This window comes from Pleurodeles waltl, chromosome 9 (assembly GCF_031143425.1).
Source record: "Pleurodeles waltl isolate 20211129_DDA chromosome 9, aPleWal1.hap1.20221129, whole genome shotgun sequence".
NCBI classification, from domain to species: domain Eukaryota; kingdom Metazoa; phylum Chordata; class Amphibia; order Caudata; family Salamandridae; genus Pleurodeles; species Pleurodeles waltl.
This window is the reverse complement of record NC_090448.1, coordinates 503,296,229-503,315,572: the sequence shown is the minus strand read 5'-3', so window position 1 is coordinate 503,315,572 and position 19,344 is coordinate 503,296,229. Positions and strand designations below refer to the sequence as shown.

The 19,344-nt window shown below is 45.7% G+C and overlaps 1 protein-coding gene across 9 annotated transcripts in view; it reads left to right on the top strand.

The window, feature by feature from the left end:
• SYNE2 (spectrin repeat containing nuclear envelope protein 2) overlaps positions 1-19,344 on the top strand; it is a 1,823,309-nt gene that overhangs the window by 442,167 nt on the left and 1,361,798 nt on the right. For all 9 annotated transcript variants that reach the window (XM_069207355.1, XM_069207357.1, XM_069207362.1 and 6 more), the window contains exons 37-38: positions 826-997; positions 15,679-15,791. In XM_069207355.1, the coding sequence (XP_069063456.1) occupies positions 826-997; positions 15,679-15,791 (285 nt within the window). The remainder of the gene's footprint in view (positions 1-825; positions 998-15,678; positions 15,792-19,344) is intronic.

Genomic DNA, 19,344 nt, shown 5'->3' with positions numbered 1-19,344 from the left:
TTTTCCATACCTCCATGAAACCAGTGTGGGAGAAATAAATAATGCAGGTATTCTCTAGCTAGTAATCTTCCCATAGGTATCTCACATTGATACAAAGGCCAATCCAATAATTCTGGTGTGGTGACAATATATACATGATTTGGTGCAGTAAATATTTGTACTTTTTATGATCTGGCTTGGCAGTGCAGCTGTTGCCAGACAATTATGTGAGCATCTTTTGAGAGGGGCTATGGCATTTTGGGAGCCAGGAGTGCTTGTTTTGATTGGGCAGAAGTTGTGTGATTCTACATAAAAAGTGCTTGCCCTTCATACAGCTGTAATTTTTTTTATCTACCTGCCTGAGCTTGAACTTTCAGGGGCAGAAACATAACATTGCAATGTTATTAAAGTGTGTTAGATAACTAGGTAATTTATGGTGTTTTTCTTGTGCAGCACCACAGAAGGGAGAAGAGTAGTCGTTAACCTTCAGGGGTTTTCATATCTGGTTTGACAGTACAGCTACCATATGACCTTTCAACCTACACCAATATTATTCTACAGTTCTTTCCTTCCACACAAATATATTTATTCCGGTGCTATTTACAACATTCCGTTAAAGTCAGACTTATTGACGTTGCTTGTGCTTGTTTGAAGTGTTCGACTACCAAGGTTTAATTGAGTTAAAACAGTGAATTAATTGAGTTGAAACGATAATGAATGTATGCAGGGGCTTTTGTTGAATAGGTCTGATATGTGTGTCACAAAAGATTTTCACATTACAAACTTCAACCCAAGAGAAAAATGAGGTCACTGAAACATATAACTGCTTTCTTTTTGTTTGCCTAGGAAACGCATCAACAGCTTCTTCATCAGAGAAAGAACATGACAGCTTTCCAGAGACAAACTGGTAGCCCAAGTCCCACACTTGTCAAGCTACACAAACAGTACAAGAGTGTTGCTGATTTATTGATAACCAAGAAGTGCATATTCCAAGATCATTTTCTCATTCATCTCAAAGGTAAGCTAGTTCATACTTCATTGAGGAGTTTTATTAAAGATATTCAAGAACTGCTTTTTCGAATTCTGCTAGAAGGGACATGAAAATACCTAAAACAGCGACACGGTTGGGGAGGACGGGTCAGATAGTAGGTGAACTGTGCAGGTCTTTGGAGGGTGAGGTAATGTTTGGTGAGACAGTTCGGGTCTATGTAAAGCAACCATTTAGACCAGATTAACAGCGCACCGTGGGACCCTCCAGGGGGTGCTGGCAACAAGTCAAATGAGGTTTGCAGGGGTGCAGGGGGTTGGGGGCGGTTGCTCACATGTGGTCCTTACTGGCAACCACCCATGCAGGTGCAGTGTACATAAGCTAGTTCTGGCCCCTAGCTTGGGGGGGGGGGATTTGGATTTAAAGGGTGCCCAAGGTAGGTAGTCTCAGTGCTGTGTTAATATACTGTGATTCTGGACAAATTACAGTTGCAGTGGACATATGCCCTGGGACCTAATGGGCCAGCTTTCTCTGATGAAGAAGCTATTGCTGTATTGTATCATTCAAACCGCAGCTGGTGGGGGGGGTGGGGGGTTGGGGGGGTAATTTGCTTACTTGGACTAGTGCCCATGATATACTGGCTACGCTACTGATGACAACTGCAGACCTTCAACAATAATGCATGGAATAAGGGCAGATGTTCTCCTGGTAACAGTGGCTTTTAAATAGTTTTATATTATATAACTACGAACTGCTATTTTTGACTACATTATTTTTTTATGTTGTTTAAGTCCTGTATTATTCTCATGCAATCTTTATTTTTCTCACATTACAAACTATTTCACATGTAGAACCATTTAATTAGGTATAAGTAAGGATGTATGCAACATAAAGGCCCATATTTTTTTTTTTTTGCGCCGCAAAATATAATTGTACTTTGCAAGTTTGCGCCGCTGTTGCGTCAAAAAATGACGCAAATGCGGCGCTTAAAAGGTAAAAATATGGGACAAAGTGTCAAAAAAGTCACAATTTTCTTGGGATGATGGCAACGTGAAAAAACATTGCACCCTCAGAAACTTGCAAAGTGGCATTCGTGAAGTTTGAAAAAAACCCAAAATAAACATCTGGCACCCCTAGTAAAAAATAATTTACTGTTTGACAGAGTTCTCTCATGAGAATGTATACAAAAAAGTTCCACTTCACACTTAATGCTTTACTCCGGAGGTGGTTTCATAAAAATGTTGCTTTCAAAGTAGTAATACCACAGCAGGTAAATACCAGTACCATAGGCGTAGGGTTTACTAGGAAGAGTATTACCACATTATTTTGAGATTCATATCTTAAAATGGAGGCAGCATTTAAAACTGTTTTCTAACCACTCAGTGTTGGAAAATACAGAATGAAGCAATTTTTCCTAAAAAGAATCCTACAGGTTTTATCTTGCAAAAATCATGGTGGGGGTTGGGGGGACCTGCTGGTGTCATAATTACTGCCTAAATCGGAAACCTGATTGAGGCACAAACTTCTCCTTGCCTCTGAATAAGGATTAAAATGGGGCTAGAGGCTCAAAGTGTTTAGATCTTTTTATGGTACAATATTTAGTAAGAAAAAAGAAAACCTGAGAAGAGACCTGTAACAAAAATAGCAGAGGATGAAAGCCGGCAGTTTTCAAGCAGTGATTTCAGAAGCTATTTTCTAGTTCCGCTGCATTCCAATGTACCTCCCCATGGTCCACAAAACAAGAGACCATGGTCAACTCAAAGACCTATGATTCTAATCATTCCATGAAGAGTGTGTGCCAGCTCAGCAGAACTTAGCGGCTTATCTAATATCCATAATACATGTTACCAGAAGCTGCCCCAGCCTTATATCTTCCCCTCTGCTCCTCTCCAACACCCAGGCCTCCATTAAGAGATGGGTAGATTTCTGTCTGCTAATCTCCCTGAGTACCAGAATTAGCAGTACTGGGGGTGTTTCTAACTCAAGGAGTTAGCTAAAATGCACTAAATTATGGGATTTTTTGGGGGGAAAATCTGGAAACATTGCTTCCACGCAAATATTTTGCCAAGTATATCTGATAGAGACTTCTAGTTGTGGATTCCTCATCTCAGATTCCTTACCTTAGAATTTCCCCAGGCTTCAGTCTGGATCTGGAGATTTTTCTTCAAGCAGTTTCCCTGCGCTCCACTAGGTGGCGTTGGTCGACTCAGTGTCTGTCGTTGCCGGATAAGACGTTGCAGGTTGTACATATACCCCACCCTGGCACCCTGACATCAGTTCTTTTCTTTCAACACCAGCCTACGTTCACATCCGGAGAAGAACTACCTTCAGTCGTTTTTTGACTGGATTGTTTACTTTTCTGGTGTGTCGAGGATGTCCAAGAAGACTGGTTTCAAGCCCTGCAACTCCTGCAACCCCATGATGTCGGTGACAGATCCGAAACCGGTGTGCTTGTGATGCTTGGAGCGCGACCATGACCGGAAGTCGTGCTCTGACTGCCGGGCCATGAACTCAAAGGATTTGAGGGAGCGTTCCCTAAAGCTGCTAGCAGCCCAGTATCCGACTCCACCTCGCTCCCCATTTCAGTCAAGAGGAAGGTCCGAGACCACTCGCTGAGCCACCACCACCACTCCTCTTCGTCCCATTCCAAATCTTTGCCACATTTGGCTAATAAGAAGATGCACAAGTGTTCTTCCACTTCATCCTGTCAGTTAGCCGATGCGGGATAAGAAGCGTCCTTGCTCTAGGTCTTTTTGGTCGGCACCGCACCTCCCTGACTTTCCGGGAGCCGGAGCCACCCCTGCCCAACTCAAAGAGTTTTATGAGGCTATGCACCTTATTTTTTAACAGGCCAGCTCTGTTGGTGAGCCCTCTGGCCCATAGGGTTGTCAGGGCCCCTTCGTGTTCTGCACCGATGGCTTCAACCTCGGCTCTGAGGAGCACCCAAGGATCCGCTTCCAGATCCGAACCAACGTTGGTCGTACTGCAACCTTTACCAACATCTGTTCAGGTGTTGATGCCTCCGATGCTGCCCGGGCCCACGGACGGCATTGACCCTATACTCATCACGACTCCAACATGGAGCCGGAACAACATCACTCAATGCCGCTTGCGTCTATGGCAGGGCCTTTGGTCCCTAGATTGGAATTAGACCCTTACTCTACAAGCTGAATTCAGCTAGGGTATAGAGGTGTTGCTGGACCCTTTAAAATACCAGATGGAAGATACTATGGACTGGGCTCAGGAACTGGGTGAAGCCAGTGGGTTGGATACCTCTCCTGATGCTGGTATGTTTTTTCCCCCTACCCTGGCTACGGAGGAGGTAGCTTCTTACTCCATGGTGGTGAGAAGAGCAGCCGAGGTCTTGGTCTTCGAGCTGCCTTTGGTGGCTTTCAGGACTAACCTCCTGATAGAGGTGCTTCAGCCTGGGGCTTCCACATCAGAGCCCCTTTTGCCCTTTAATGAAGCCCTCATTCATGTCCTGCTGGGGATATGGTCCAAGCCCAGCACAGAGACCCTTGTTAATATGACAATTACCTGGCACCATAGGCCTGCGCCAAACGACCTAGCTTTTTTTTCCCAACACCCTACCTCCGAGAGCTTGGTCACTCAAGCCTCGACCTCCCATTGTACGTTCCCTTCCACTTCCCCAGATAGGGAATCAAAGAGGCTGGACCTTCTTGGGAAGAATTTGTTTTCTTCCTCCAGCCTGGCGTTGTGGTCGGTGAACACCTCATGCCTTTTGGGCCTTTACACCCATACTTTATGGGACACAGTTGCGCAAGTGCTGCCACAGGTCCCGGAGGAGGCCCAGGCCATTCTCTTCCAAGCTGTTGCATATGGGAGAGACGTGGCACAGTTCACCATCAGATGTGGGCTGGATATGACCCACTCTTTGGGCAGACCGGTTGCATCGAAGATGGCTTTGAAATGCCATACCTGATTACGTATATCAGGCTTTTAAGGGGATGTCCAGCCTACTCTGATGGACATGTCCTTTGATGGCACATGTCTCTTCAGGGACAAAGCAGACTTGGCACTTGATTGCTTTAAGGTGTCTCGGGCTACTGCTCTGTCCCATAACCTCGCGGATGCCCTTCCACCCCACTCAGTCTGCTTTTTACCCGTTTCGTGGCTATGGAAGAGGCACCTAGCCACATCCGTTCCCTACAAGCCATCATGTCATGCAAGCAGCACACCCACTGCGTGGTCGAGGATGTGGGATCCAGCGTTTTCTAGCCGGGATTTCGGTGAGAATGATTCTGAGGTTGCTGGGCCTCACGCCCTCCTGCAGCCTGCTAGTGATTCATGCCAGGTGGCATATGTGGGCTCTGCAGTGGGACCTGAGGTTCCAGTGGACACAGGATCAGGGGAATCTCTCTGACATGGCCCAGATCTCAGAGGGGACTGTGCACAATCTGCAGTGGTGGCTTTTGAACCCCAATTGGTTCAAAGGCAGGGGGGTCCCATCACCAACCAGATCTAACAGTAGTGACAGATGCATCAGTCTGGGGATGGGGTGGCTGCATAGGGGAGGTGGAGATTAGAGTGGCCTGGTCTCCGGCGACGTCTGAGCTCCATTTCAGCCTTCTGAAGCTGGGAGTTATCAAGATGGCATTGAAGGCATTCCTTCCCTCTCTCCAAGGGAAAGTGGTGCAGGTGTTCACAAACAATACCGTACTACAACAATTAGGGTGGGGTGGGGTTGTGGACCCTTTATCAAAAGGCTCTCTGCCTCTGGACATGGCTGGAACATCAGAGCATATCCCTGGTGGTTCAACATCTGGTGGGCTCTCTGAATGTCAGATCAGACAAACTCAGCAGTCAGTGCCTAGTCGATTATGAATGGCATCTCCATCCAGAGGTGGTGCAAGGTCTCTTTCAGCAGTGGGGAGAGCCTTGGTTAGATCTGTTCGCCTCTGCAGACAACATGCAATGTTAGCTGTTTTACCCATTGGAGTTTCCAAGGCGGCACTCGCTTGGAGACGTTTTTTGTCTCGAGTGGAACTCAGGCCTCCTTTCCGCCATTCGCCAATACCACTTCTGCCCACAGTTCTCAAGAAGATCAAGAATGCCAGGACCCGAGTCATTCTTGTGGCTCGGGACTGGGCACGAAGAGTATGGTATCCCGAGCTCTTGAGCATGGCCATCGATTCTCCTATCAGACTGCCCCTTCAGGAGGATTTTCTGTTGCAGCAGCAGGGGACGGATCTCCACTCAAACCTGTCCAGTCTCTGCCTTCTTGTGTGGAGATTAAGCGGCAGCAGTTGACAGCTTTGAGCCTTCTACCTGAAATCTACGATGTTATCTTGGCAGCTAGGCGTCCCTCCACCAAAACGGTATACGCCTATCGATGGAAACATTTGTGGCATGCTGCACAGACAAGTCTGTTGATCCCCTCTCGGACCCTCTTTCTGAGGTTCTCTTGTTTATTCTTTCTCTCGCCCTGCAGGGCTCTGCTCTGGGCACCCTCAAGGGTTATTTGTTTGCCAACATGGCTTTCCTTCGCTTGCCTGACCAACCCTCCTTATTTAAATCTTCCATTGTTGGACAATTTTTTAAGGGTCCTACACATCTCTTTCTTCCCTCCCTATTCATATTGCCCCAGTAGGATTTGAACTTGGTTCTCACGTATCTGATGTGCGATCCCTTTGAGCCACTTCTCAATTGTCCTCTTCGCTTGCTTACTCTGAAAACAGCCACTCTCACTTTACTTGAGGTGTTCCTCTCACATGCCTGTTACGACATACTGCAACCTTTTGAAGTACCAGAAATGTGCTCATGTGACACACAAGATTCACTAAAAGCATTGCATCTTTGGACCATTTTATGCTTGATCTAGTCAAACTTTCTAAAAAACATGGCTTAGTTAAATGTGGTATACTAAACACTAAGCATAGATCAACCAAATTGTTTTGAATTGAGTATTTTTATATGGCTTTGTTATTATGGTTCATAAGGGCATATGTTATAGTGTTTTCTGTGGGAACAGTGTTAGTTGTTACGCTAGAGCGGTGCTCCGATGTTTTCACTACAGATCTGATCGAGAGAATAGCTATGTTTGTGGTGCAGAAATGTAGGCTAACAGATTCTATACATACCACCTGCACTGGACCTCGGGCTGTGTATGATTTGTTTGGTATTGTTGTGGCTAAGGAGTCTTCTATGTAGGCCTAAATTGTGGGACATTGCTGCTTTCTCGTCTTCAGTGTGAAGGGTGGTGGTGAAGGAGAGTTCATCAGGAGGGAGGAACAGCCTAGTATGTATAACTCATTGGTAGTCCAGGTGATTTGTGAGTTTATTTAATTAAATGTGGAAGGAGTTTCAGACTTTTACGATTTGTAGCACGCAGGAGTCCCTCCCTAATGCAGAACTTTCTGATCTTGGGCAAGATGAGGGTAAATCGTGTGCCTGACCTAATCAGAGGTTTCTTCCAGGAACCCCTCACCTGTACCATGTATACCTCGAATGCCTTGTAGAAGATAAGTCTGACCATGTGAAGCAGTTGAATGTGAAGGGGTTGAATGTGAAGGGCCAGAAATATTTGAGGCCAGATGTATCACACATTGCGTCACAATGGCAATGCACTACTAAAGTCAGAGGGGGTCATTCTGACCCTGGCGGCCGGTGGCCGCCAGGGCCACCGACCACGGGAGCACTGCCAACAGGCTGGCGGTGCTCCAACGAGCATTCTGACCGCGGCGGTTCAGCCGCGGTCAGAAGCGGAAAGTCAGCGGTCTCCCGCCGACTTTCCGCTGCTCGTTTGAATCCTCCATGGCTGCGGAGCGCGCTCCGCAGCCATGAGGATTCTGACCCCCCCTACCGCCATCCTGTTCATGGCGGGAAAGCCGCCATGAACAGGATGGCGGTAGGGGGGGTCGCGGGGCCCCTGGGGGCCCCTGCCGTGCCCATGCTAATGGCATGGGCACGGCAGGGGCCCCTGTAAGAGGGCCCCGCAAGGTATTTCAGTGTCTGCCTTACAGACACTGAAATACGCGACGGGTGCTACTGCACCCGTTGCACCTTCCCACTCCGCCGGCTCGATTACGAGCCGGCATCCTCGTGGGAAGGGAGTTTTTCCCTGGGCTGGCGGGCGGTCTTTTGGAGACCACCCGCCAGCCCAGGGAAAAACTCATAATACCCTCCGCGGTCTTCTGACCGCGGAGCGGTATTATGGGGGCGGAATTCTGGCGGGCGGCCTCCGCCGCCCGCCAGAATTAGAATCACCCCCAGATTTACCAAGCAATGCAAGGTCACCTTGTGTGGCCCTACACTGCTTGGTAAATCTATAGTAACGCAAGGCAGCGCAAGTAGCTGCATTGTATTACTTTGCCCTGGGAAGGTGTTCCATAGGTTGTGTGGGTGTTCCCAAGCATCCACCAATGGAGTTTGGCACATTCCCACATTTACCAAGACTGTAAACCTGGGAATGCGTTGAAATGCTATGCCTTCCCAGGGAAGGCATAACAAAGAGAAATATCTTTATTTCCCCTTGTTCTTTCTTCTTGCTAAGGGTGCTGCATTCTGCAGCACACTTAGGAAGGGGTAAAAGCTCATAGGATTGTTTTGTGTAGGAAGGTGTCCTTTCCTACACAAAAACAATGGGTTCCAAATGATGAGTACAAGTGTTAAAGAAAGGGAATATTTATGAAGTTTGAGAAAAGCAACACATTTCTTAGACATCATTGGTCAAAGGGGTCTAAAATATTAACCCCTTAGCTGCTGGGCCTTTTCCCCTCCAGTGCTGAGCCCTTTTTTGGCTATTTGGGGTAGTTCGCGCTTAGGGCTTCATAACTTTTTGTCCACATAAGCTAACCACGCCAAATTTGCGTCCTTTTTTTCCAACATCCTAGGGATTCTAATGGTACCCAGAGTTGGTGGTTTCCCCTGGAGGAGACCAAGAAAATAGCCAAAATACAGTGAACATTTTGTTTTTTCCAAAAAAATGGGAAAAAAGGGCTGCCGAAGAAGGCTTGTGTTTTTTTCCCTGAAAATGCCATCAACAAAGGGTTTCTGGTGCTGAAATCACTATCTTCCCACCTTTCAGGAACGGGCAGACTTGAATCAGAAAAACAAATTTTTCAACACAAATTTGGCATTTTACTGGGACATACCCCATTTCTACTATATTTGGTGCTTTCAGCCTCCTTCCAGTTAGTGACAGGAATGGGTGTGAAACCAATGCTGGATCCCGGAATGCTAAACATTTCTGAAAACTAGACAAAATTCTGAATTCAGCAAGGGGTCATTTGTGTAGATCCTACAAGGGTTTCCTACAGAAAATAACAGCTGAAATAAAAAAATATTGAAATTGAGCTGAAAACAACAGCCATTTTTCTTTATGTTTTACTCTGTAACTTTTTCCTGCGATGTCAGATTTCTGAAAGCAATATACAGTTTTGTCTGCTGGACTCTTCTGGTTGCGGGGATATAAAGAGCTTGTAGGTTCATCAAGAACCCTAGGTACCCAGAGCCAATAAATGAGCTGCACCCTGCAGTTGGTTTTCATTCTATACTGGGTATACAGCAATTCATTTGCTGAAATATGAAGAGTGAAAAAGAGGTATCAAGAAAACCTTTGCATTTCCAAAATGGGATCAAGATAAGGTTTTGAGGAGCAGTGGTTATTTGCACATCGCTGAATTCCGAGGTGCCAATACTAGCAAGTGAATTGCAGGGCATTTCTCAAATAGACGTCTTTTTTACACACTCTCTTATATTTGGAAGGAAAAAATGTAGAGAAAGATAAGGGGCAATAACACTTGTTTTGCTATTCTATGTTCCCCCAAGTCTCCCGATAAAAATGATACCTCACTTGTGTGGGTAGGCCTAGTGCCCGCGACAGGAAATGCCCCAAAACACAACATGGACACATCCTATTTTTTTTATAGAAAACACAGCTGATTTTTCCAAAGTGCCTACCTGTAGATTTTGGCCTCTAGCTCAGCAGGCACATAGGGAAACCTACCAAACCTGTGCATTTCTGAAAACTAGAGACCTGGGGGAATCCAAGGAGGGGTGACTTGCGGGGCTCGGATCAGGTTCTGTTACCCAGAATCCTTTGCAAACCTCAAAAAGTGGCTAAAAAAACAAGTTTTCCTCACATTTCGGTGACAGAAAGTTCTGGAATCTGAGAGGATCCTCAAATTTCCTTCCACCCAGCGTTCCCCCACGTCTCCCGATAAAAATTATACCTCACTTGTGTGGGTAGGCCTAGCGCCCGCGACAGGAAACGCCCCAAAGCGCAACGTTGACACATCCAAATTTTTTGAAGAAAACAGAGGTGTTTTTTGCGAAGTGCCTACCTGTAGATTTTGGCCTCTAGCTCAGCCGGCACCTAGGGAAACCTACCAAACCTGTGAATTTCTGAAAACTAGAGACCTAGGGGAATCCAAGGAGGGGTGACTTGCGGGGCTCGGACCAGGTTCTGTTACCCAGAATCCTTTGCAAACCTCAAAAAGTGGCTAAAAAAACAAGTTTTCCTCACATTTCGGTGACAGAAAGTTCTGGAATCTGAGAGGATCCTCAAATTTCCTTCCACCCAGCGTTCCCCCAAGTCTCCCGATAAAAATGATACCTCACTTGTGTGGGTAGGCCTAGCGCCCGCGACAGGAAACGCCCCAAAGCGCAACGTTGACACATCCAAATTTTTTGAAGAAAACAGAGGTGTTTTTTGCGAAGTGCCTACCTGTAGATTTTGGCCTCTAGCTCAGCCAGCACCTAGGGAAACCTACCAAACCTGTGCATTTCTGAAAACTAGAGACCTAGGGGAATCCAAGGAGGGGTGACTTGCGGGGCTCGGACCAGGTTCTGTTACCCAGAATCCTTTGCAAACCTAAAAAAGTGGCTAAAAAAACAAGTTTTCCTCACATTTCGGTGACAGAAAGTTCTGGAATCTGAGAGGAGCCACAAATTTCCTTCCACCCGGCGTTCCCCCAAGTCTCCCGATAAAAATGATACCTCACTTGTGTGGGTAGGCCTAGCGCCCGCGACAGGAAATGCCCCAAAACAGAACGTGGACACATCACATTTTTTCATAGAAAACAGTGCCTACCTGTGGATTTTGGCCTCTAGCTCAGCCGGCACCTGGGGAAACCTAGCAAACCAGCACATTTTTGAAAACTAGATGAGGTGACTTGTGGGGCTCGGACCAGGTTCTGTTACCCAGAATCCTTTGCAAACCTCAAAATGTGGCTAAAATAACACGTTTTCCTCACATTTCGGTGACAGAAAGTTCTGGAATCTGAAAGGAGCCACAAATTTCCTTCCACCCAGCATTCCCCCAAGTCTCCCGATAAATATGATACCTCACTTGTGTGGTTAGGGCTGGTGCCTGCGACAGGAATAGATCACACAACGGTCAATGTTGGTCCTTACGTGAGGCAGCTGTTGACCCTGGGGTGATCCATTCCTGACACAGGCACTAGATGTAGGCACTCAAGTGGGGTAGTGTTTTTATCAGGACAGGTGAGGAGTCACTGGGTGGTAGGAATGTTATGGATCCCAGCATATTCCTGTAGTTTGTGTGACAGAAATGCGAGAAAAATAGAGTTTTTTTTCAACATTTCAGCTTTGCAGGGTATTCTGGGTAAGAAAACTTTGGGGAATCCACACAAGTCACACCTCTGTGGACTCCCCCGAATGTCTAGTTTCCAGAAATGTTTGGGTTTAGTGTGTTTCTCTATATGGCCGCCGAATCCAGGACCAAAAACACAGGTGCCTGCCTTACAAAACCAGTTTGTTTTGCCATAGACAATTTTGATGTCTCCACAATATGATTTGGGTGGTGGAATTTGGGGCTGAACTAAATTGGTGAGCTCCCAAGAGAGCACTCTCTCTCTGCTTGCCGCCGCATTCACCTGCTCTCTGGGTTGGCCTAACCCACTATTACCCAGTTGCACGAAAAGCTTGCGAAGGGACAGCAGGACTGTCCTCATCACCTTCCTCATAATGTACTGGAAGAGGAGTTTTCGAATGGGACTCCTCTGACTGAAAAATCACTCCCAGAGTCTGCGCCATTATCCTATCCCTCAGATGCTGTCTCAGTATCTGATGTCTCAGTCTCTGATCCTATGTCAGAGCGGTCCTCTATAACCCGAGTGCAGGCAGCAGTCATCCATCAAGATGCCATCTCTGCTATTGGCTAAACTGTTGCTCTAAAACACTAGCCTACGTAGACAGTCACAAAATCGATGGTGTGTGTGAGATACGTGCAACAGTAGAGGCCACCTTACCTGCGCTTCTTCCCTCAATCAGCACGTACTTTCAAGACACTCAAAAAACACCTTGTCACATACCATTCGTCACAGTCTTTAGCACCTCCTGCGCCCAGTCCAACAATCATTATTGGTGCTCCCACTCCCTCCTCCTCGGATTCCCTCATTACCACCCAGCAAAAGTGCCCTTCATCTCTCCATAGACTTTACTAATGTACTCAGCTATTTACATAAAATACAGATGTGCTCTTTGCAGTAGGCATATAAACCTTCTGCGCTTCTTTATGGCACTAAAACTGCCACTAGACAAGTCGGACCCTTTTCCACCCAGGGAAACCACACACATATTGACAAAAGTGATATATATATGACAGCCAACCACCTGAAACTCAACTCAAGCAAAACCGAAATAATCCTCTTTGGCCCACACAAAACACCTGGGACCCCCCATGGTGTCCCACCATGCTAGGCCCTGCACCCACCCCCGCCAACCACGCACGCAACCTCAGCATCATCCTAGACTCCTCCCTCTCGATGACCCAACAAATCAACGCTCTTACCTCCTCATGCTTCAACAAACTCTGTATACTGAAAAACATTCAAATGGATCCCCACAGAGACCAGAAAGACTGTCACTCACGCACTCATCAGCAGCAGGCTTGATTACGGAAACGCCCTCTACGCCGGCACCACTCTAAAACTCAAGCGCAAACTACACGCATCCAGAACTCAGCAGCACGACTCATCCTCGACCTCCGCCGACACGAACACATCTCTCCACACCTCAAATCCCTCCACTGGCTCCCCATTGACAAAAGGATCACCTTCAAGATCCTCAACCTCGCACACAAATCACTCCACAACACAGGCCCTGCCTACCTCAACGAGAGTCAACTTCCACACCCCCACACGAAACGTCCGCTCAGCTGACCTCTCTCTCGCCTCTGTCCCCCCCATCAAACACACCACCACCGGGGGCAGATCCTTCTCCTACCTTGCACCCAAAACCTGGAACGCACTCACAACCCACCTTCGCAAGACCCAAAACCTACTTCTTTTCAGGAAGGGCCTCAAAACCTGGCTTTTTGAACAGTGAACCTCCCAGCCCCTTTCCCTCCCCCCACCCCCCACCCCCCCCCCCCCCCCCAGCGCCTTGAGACCCTCACAGGTGAGTAGCGCGCTTTATAAATCTCTTTGATACAGATCTACCTCTATATATATATATATATATATATATATATATATATATATATATACATAGATATATCTATAGATATATCCATGTACCTAGATATATCTATCTACATAGATATATATAGATATATACACATATTTTTTTTTAGTTGTTGTATGGTTTCCTTGGGGGCCAAAATGGCCCCCAGGGAAACCCTACAACATCTAAAAAAAAAAATTGCCTCCACAGGGGGTCACCCTGCCCACGGGCGCCCCCCTGTCATTTCATTTTTTTTTTTTTATTATTTTTTTTTTTGGAGAAAAAAAAAAATCCCCTGGGGGGGGCGCGATCGCGCCCCCCCCCCCCAGGGGGCCCCTACCTTTTAAAAAAAAAAAAAATTATGCCGGGGGGGCGGCCCGTTTTCCGGGGGGGCCGCCCCCCAAAAGTGAAATCTCTGGTGTCTAGTGGGGTTTCCTGGCCCCCGATCGCATTTCAGAAGGCCTCGTAAGAAAGGGGAGAGTCTCCCCTTTCTTACGAGGCCTTTTCAAAGTGTTTCCTGGCCCCCCCGATCGCAGCACAGCTGTGATCGGGGGGGCCAGGAAACCTGAAAGTGTTTCCTGGCCCCCGATCGCAGCACAGCTGCGACCGGGGGCCAGGAAACACTTTCAGGAAGGCCTCGTAAGAAAGGGGAGTGTCTCCCCTTTCTTACGAGGCCTTCCTGAAAGTGTTTCCTGGCCCCCGATCGCAGCTGTGCTCCCCTTTCTTACGAGGCCTTCCCGAACGTGTAAAAGGCCGTTTTCCCCATCAAAGCAGGAAGCGGCCGCAAGGCTGCTTCCTGCTTTGATGGGGAAAACACCTTTGCAACGTCAGCACGCCTCGCGGCGCGCTGACGTCACAAAGGGGCGGGTGGGGGGCGGGGGGAGACACGGTAGCTTCCGTGTCTCCCCAGGGAAGTAAAAAAAATAAAAATAAATCCCCGAGGATTTATTAATGCCCTTCCTGGTGTCGGCCACTGGTCGTGACCCGCACCAGGGAGGATGTGTGGCCGACGCCCGCACCAAAGCGGTTAAAAGGTTGTGGTAAGTGACTGGTAGTGGGAAATCGTAGAACTTAGAAGTAACAGAAGTTTCTGGATGTCGTGCACCACCATGAGTTGTGTATTAGGGTGAATAACTGGATAAACTGGTACAGTTTAGAATGACGCAAACAAAACATAGGATCAGCTAGCAGGTGTAATTTAGAAAAAAAAGGACAAGTGCTCGTCAAGAAGCTGGTTTTCAAGGGGATATAACGCTTTAAAAAGATTACCCATTCAGTTGATCTAAATCTGACATCTTCATGCTTTAAATGCTGCATTTCACACCTTTCTGGTGGTTCACGTAGTTTTCTTTGAGTTGAAGAGGTAGTGTAGGGAGTTCAATATGGAAATCTTTGTACATGTAGGACCTGTGCACCTATGCACCAGTTTCTAGTAAATGAGGCCCTTGATCTGTTACATCTCTTGTGTGCTGATGTCTCTTCATTCAATTCCGATCACACAAATGATAGGTCAGGCCCCTGTGCCTTATAGACCAAGGGCCTGATTTAGAGTTTGCAGAGGTGTTACTCCATTACACATGTGACGGATATCCCAGCCATCATATTACAATCCCATTAGTGCCTATGGAGATCATAGTACGGTGGGCGGGATATCTGTCACGTTTGTGATGCAGTAACCTGTCTGCCAAACTCTAAATTAGGCCCTCTGTCACTTTTAGTCATGCACGTTCAGAGATCCCTGATCCGTGGTTGTCATACTAGCCAACGAGAAGCCTCAGGTCAACCACCCAAACAGAGCTCTCAGAGTGTCATGCAAGAGGCAAACCTTTTGGTGGTAGATGATTCCATACTCAATGCTCCACTCCCTGGAATTCACTACCTTCACTGTTCCACGCCAAGGACAGAGATTTAAAATTCAGGAAATCCCTAAAGACACATTTTCTCTGAAAAACTTCTGGCCTACGATGTAGCTTAGGTCAACTGATTAGCATTCTCTTTTTGCGACTCCCTTCCCTTGTATGCGCTCTAAAGTGTCCTTCAGGCTCCCTTAGCACTATACAAACACAATTAATACATTTAAAAATACAAGATGTAAAAAGGAAATAGGTGTATTATGTATGTTTCCTTTCCTTATGCAAAGGATGCCAAGCTTCACAAGAGTTTCCAAAGAGTCATGAGCAAAATATTTTTCCTTCATATGACCTGTTATCTAGTACATTGACTGCGTTTTTAACGCAGAAACACTGCAACGAAAATAACAGTTCTGAGCATTTTGTCTGTAGATCGTCAGAAGCAATTTGAGGACTGGATTGGCGTTGCTCGTTTATCCATCAAGGAATGTTTTGAGCCAGGTCATACAAAGCAGACTCTGGAGGAGAATCTAAGCAAGCTTAATGTGAGTTATTATATTTTTTATTCTGTACCATTTCTGAGAGGTAGCATTTGTATGTGTAATTGTATGTGTAATTGTCCTTATACCCTATGCTGAACCTTGTTACTATTTTTTTAGTTCTTAGTATGCTGATCGTTTTTGATAGTTGGAGTGACAGGAAATGCATTATTTTCATGTGTTTATAAAGAGTTGCGTCACCACACTGCAGGAGGTCTCAACTCTGCAGCAGTATGAGAGAAGAGTTGCTAACTGATTGCCAGCTTCTCTTAGCCAGTGCTGTATGGGGACACCTGGTGCAATGGTTTAAGAGTTTGCGAGCTAAACAGACAAGCAAGATATTGGGCTTGAGTACGACCTTTGCGGAGAGGATTACTCCATCACAAACGTTCCATAGGATATAATGTTGGGATATCCATCACAAACGTGATGGATGTCCCAACATTATATCCTATTGAACTTGTAATACAGTGGATGGGATATCCGTCACGTTTTTGGCAGTGTAACCCCCTCCGCCAAGGTCATAATCAAGCCCATAGTTTTGAATGCATTTTCTTCCTTTCATAGCCAAAGTTTAAAAAGTCATGCAATAAATACTCCCTAGTTTTTAGTGTAAGAGCAACATTTCTCAGCTCTTAACCATTTTCTCACCTTCAATACTGCAATGACTCTACACTGAATTCCCTACCTGATCAATTTCCAAACCACTTTGCACTACTTCCGCTTTTGCCTTTTAAAATGGCAGCCAGGAACCAAATCCACCAGATATAGGAACAAAGCACTTTTAAAAACTGCAAGGCCTTAGTGCAGACCTCTCGACCTTGGAAATACGTTAAGGTTGTTTTCAGATTCAACAGAGGTAGAACTGCCGCTTTTGAGCTCTGGAGATTACACTCTGCCTATTTGAAAGAGACCTGCCTCTTTGCAGTACCCAATATTTTACATATACAAATATACATACACACAAAGACATATGGCTACCTTTACTTGTGTTTCTACTTACCGCTTTTTCCCCCAGGCATGGAGCTATAAGCAGTCTTAATGGGAGTTACAAGCACCCAAGTCAGTGGTGTTTGTTTTACTCACCGTAGAAGAAGGAAAGGCTGAGGAAGCAATATGTTTCAAACCCACCACCACCAAGTTGCCTTCAGTTATCTGCAGTAGGAAAATTGACATTGTGATATCTTGCCATCAGTTGCTGTATCTTCTGGTAATCTACTTTACTGGAGTTGCTTAGGGAGTTACGACACCTGTTGATCTGAAAGAATACAGCATGTCTTGTTATGACGCTGCCAATATATCATTTGGTAATGCATTTGCTGAAGAGTTCAATGTGTAGTCTGATGCTTGCAAGTTCAAATATTCATAAAAGTATGGGAGGGTTAATCTATCTGCTGTAAAGCACTATGTGTAACCTGTTGCTCACTTTCCAGAATCCAAACTAAGATGGCAAATTTGGCTAAATTGCTTTAGGGATCACTAGAGGTGGAAAAGGGCTACCAGGAAAGAGGAGGGAGGAGTGAGACTAGAATGAGGGAAAATAGGTGCAATCAAGGTGCCATTTGGTCATAAAAGGAATGATGTACCTATAGCATTTTGTGAGCAGAAAAGCAGATATGTGAACGTTTTCACTGCTGCATTTCTCTAATAGTACCCCACACTGCCTGCAGCAAGTATACATGCCGGGTGGTTCACCATGCCTCAGAGACCACCCATATGGCATGTCTTAAGCTGTTCAGATTTGCTAGATTTGCAGATTTACAAATATTCTGTACTACCGAATTCACGAATGTTGGCCACTTTTATTTTAGTGTCTTGGTCTATTTTCTTATTCAGCCCAACCCTTTCCACCACCTTGACCTTTCCTGGTAATTAATAGCCTCCCTCAGGCAAGACGTTGACAACAGGCCTATCCCTGTCAATTCATCTCCCTGTTTGGAATGCACTGAACAATACAATTTAGTAGGGTTCTAAAGAATGTGATTATAACCTGTCCTGTATAGTTACATGTAGGCCTGCCCATGGCATACACTTCACTGTTCATGTCTACATAGACAGTCGAGGGGGAACTGAACTCTCTCTCATGCTCTTTTTCTTCCTCCTCCCTTCATTCTATTGTGCACTGGAAGTGGAAGAGAAAACAACTAGAATTGGAAGAGAGATGGTTATGCATGCTGCAGAAAGCACTAGTCACCATCCTCAGAGGGTTTTTTGCATGTATGCATGTGTTATTTGTATAGCTCAAACCTAGCCAAAAATAAAAGACAAGCATCATAAAGTCAATAAGCAATAGGCGAGTTAGCTGATTTGTGTTCTGAGGGTAAAGTTGATATGCAGCAAAAATTCAGGTACTTAGAATTCAGTGAAAGGTGGGGTTTGAAGCCATCACTGTTCATGTCATTGAGACAGGTTTGGCCTTTTCTTGTTTGTTGTTCTTGGCAAATAGCTGGAATGTAGCCTTGGTTGGGTGGAGCCTAAAGAATGGACAGTGTTTGAGTCATTGGATATCTAAAGCAGAGAAGACTTTGAGGTGGAGTTGTATATCAACATCATAATTGTGAATCTTGTTAATGTTTTTTATGAGTAGAGCACCAAGTGTCCTCATGCAGATGATAAAGATGGCAGGGTCAGTATAGAATACTCAGGGATTTCGCAGGAGGTTAGGATCTTTTGGGACGTGGAGTAGCTCATGTGAACAAACTAGTGTTGGTTGGATTGGTAGAATTAGAACCATTGAAGGACATAGCGGATGTATCCTATTAGAGACTCCAGGATGCGTATGAGGGTGGGATGATCAACTGTGTTGAAGGAGGCAAAGAGGTCCAGTAATGTCAGGAAGCAGAAATAATCTTAATCTGTGGTTAAGAGGACATCCTTTAAGATGAATAAGGTAGCAATCTCTGGGCAGCAGCATGATCCGAAGTGAGATGGATAGTCATCCAGTAAGCAGTAGATGTGGTTTTCAGTAATTCTGCTGATAAACGGTAGGCGATTGGTGGGTTGCTACTTGTCAAGGTAATTAAGATCTAGTGTGGGTTTCTTTTGCTGTGGGTGGATCAGTGGCGTAAGGAAACTTGAAGGGGCCCCCTGCAAAGTACATGGAGCCCCGCCCCACTTCGTATTCTTGTCCTGCCTTTTACTTTACAATAGATTGCCATTATATGTTCCATGAATTGGGTAACAGATTAGATTAAACTTGATTATTTTAGGCCTATCACACATTGGTGATTGCCAGATTCTTTACTATGGACAACTAATATTTTGATTTCATATGAATAATCCAGCATCTACACCTTAGATAACATATTTTGGCATAAGGTTGAGCATCAGCTACCACATATGAATATTTCAAACCAGGACTGGATACTAGGTCACTGGCACTCAAAATTGTCTCATTTCCTGAAATGTAGGCACCAACCAGCAGCAAAAGATGACACTGTAAAAACAGGTTCATGATAATGAGATAGGCTTGATGATGGGATTCTTTTTCTTAGAATTTACCACTTTCATGCATACTTCTATAACAATATGCTGCCACAAGACTCACATTCAAATGACG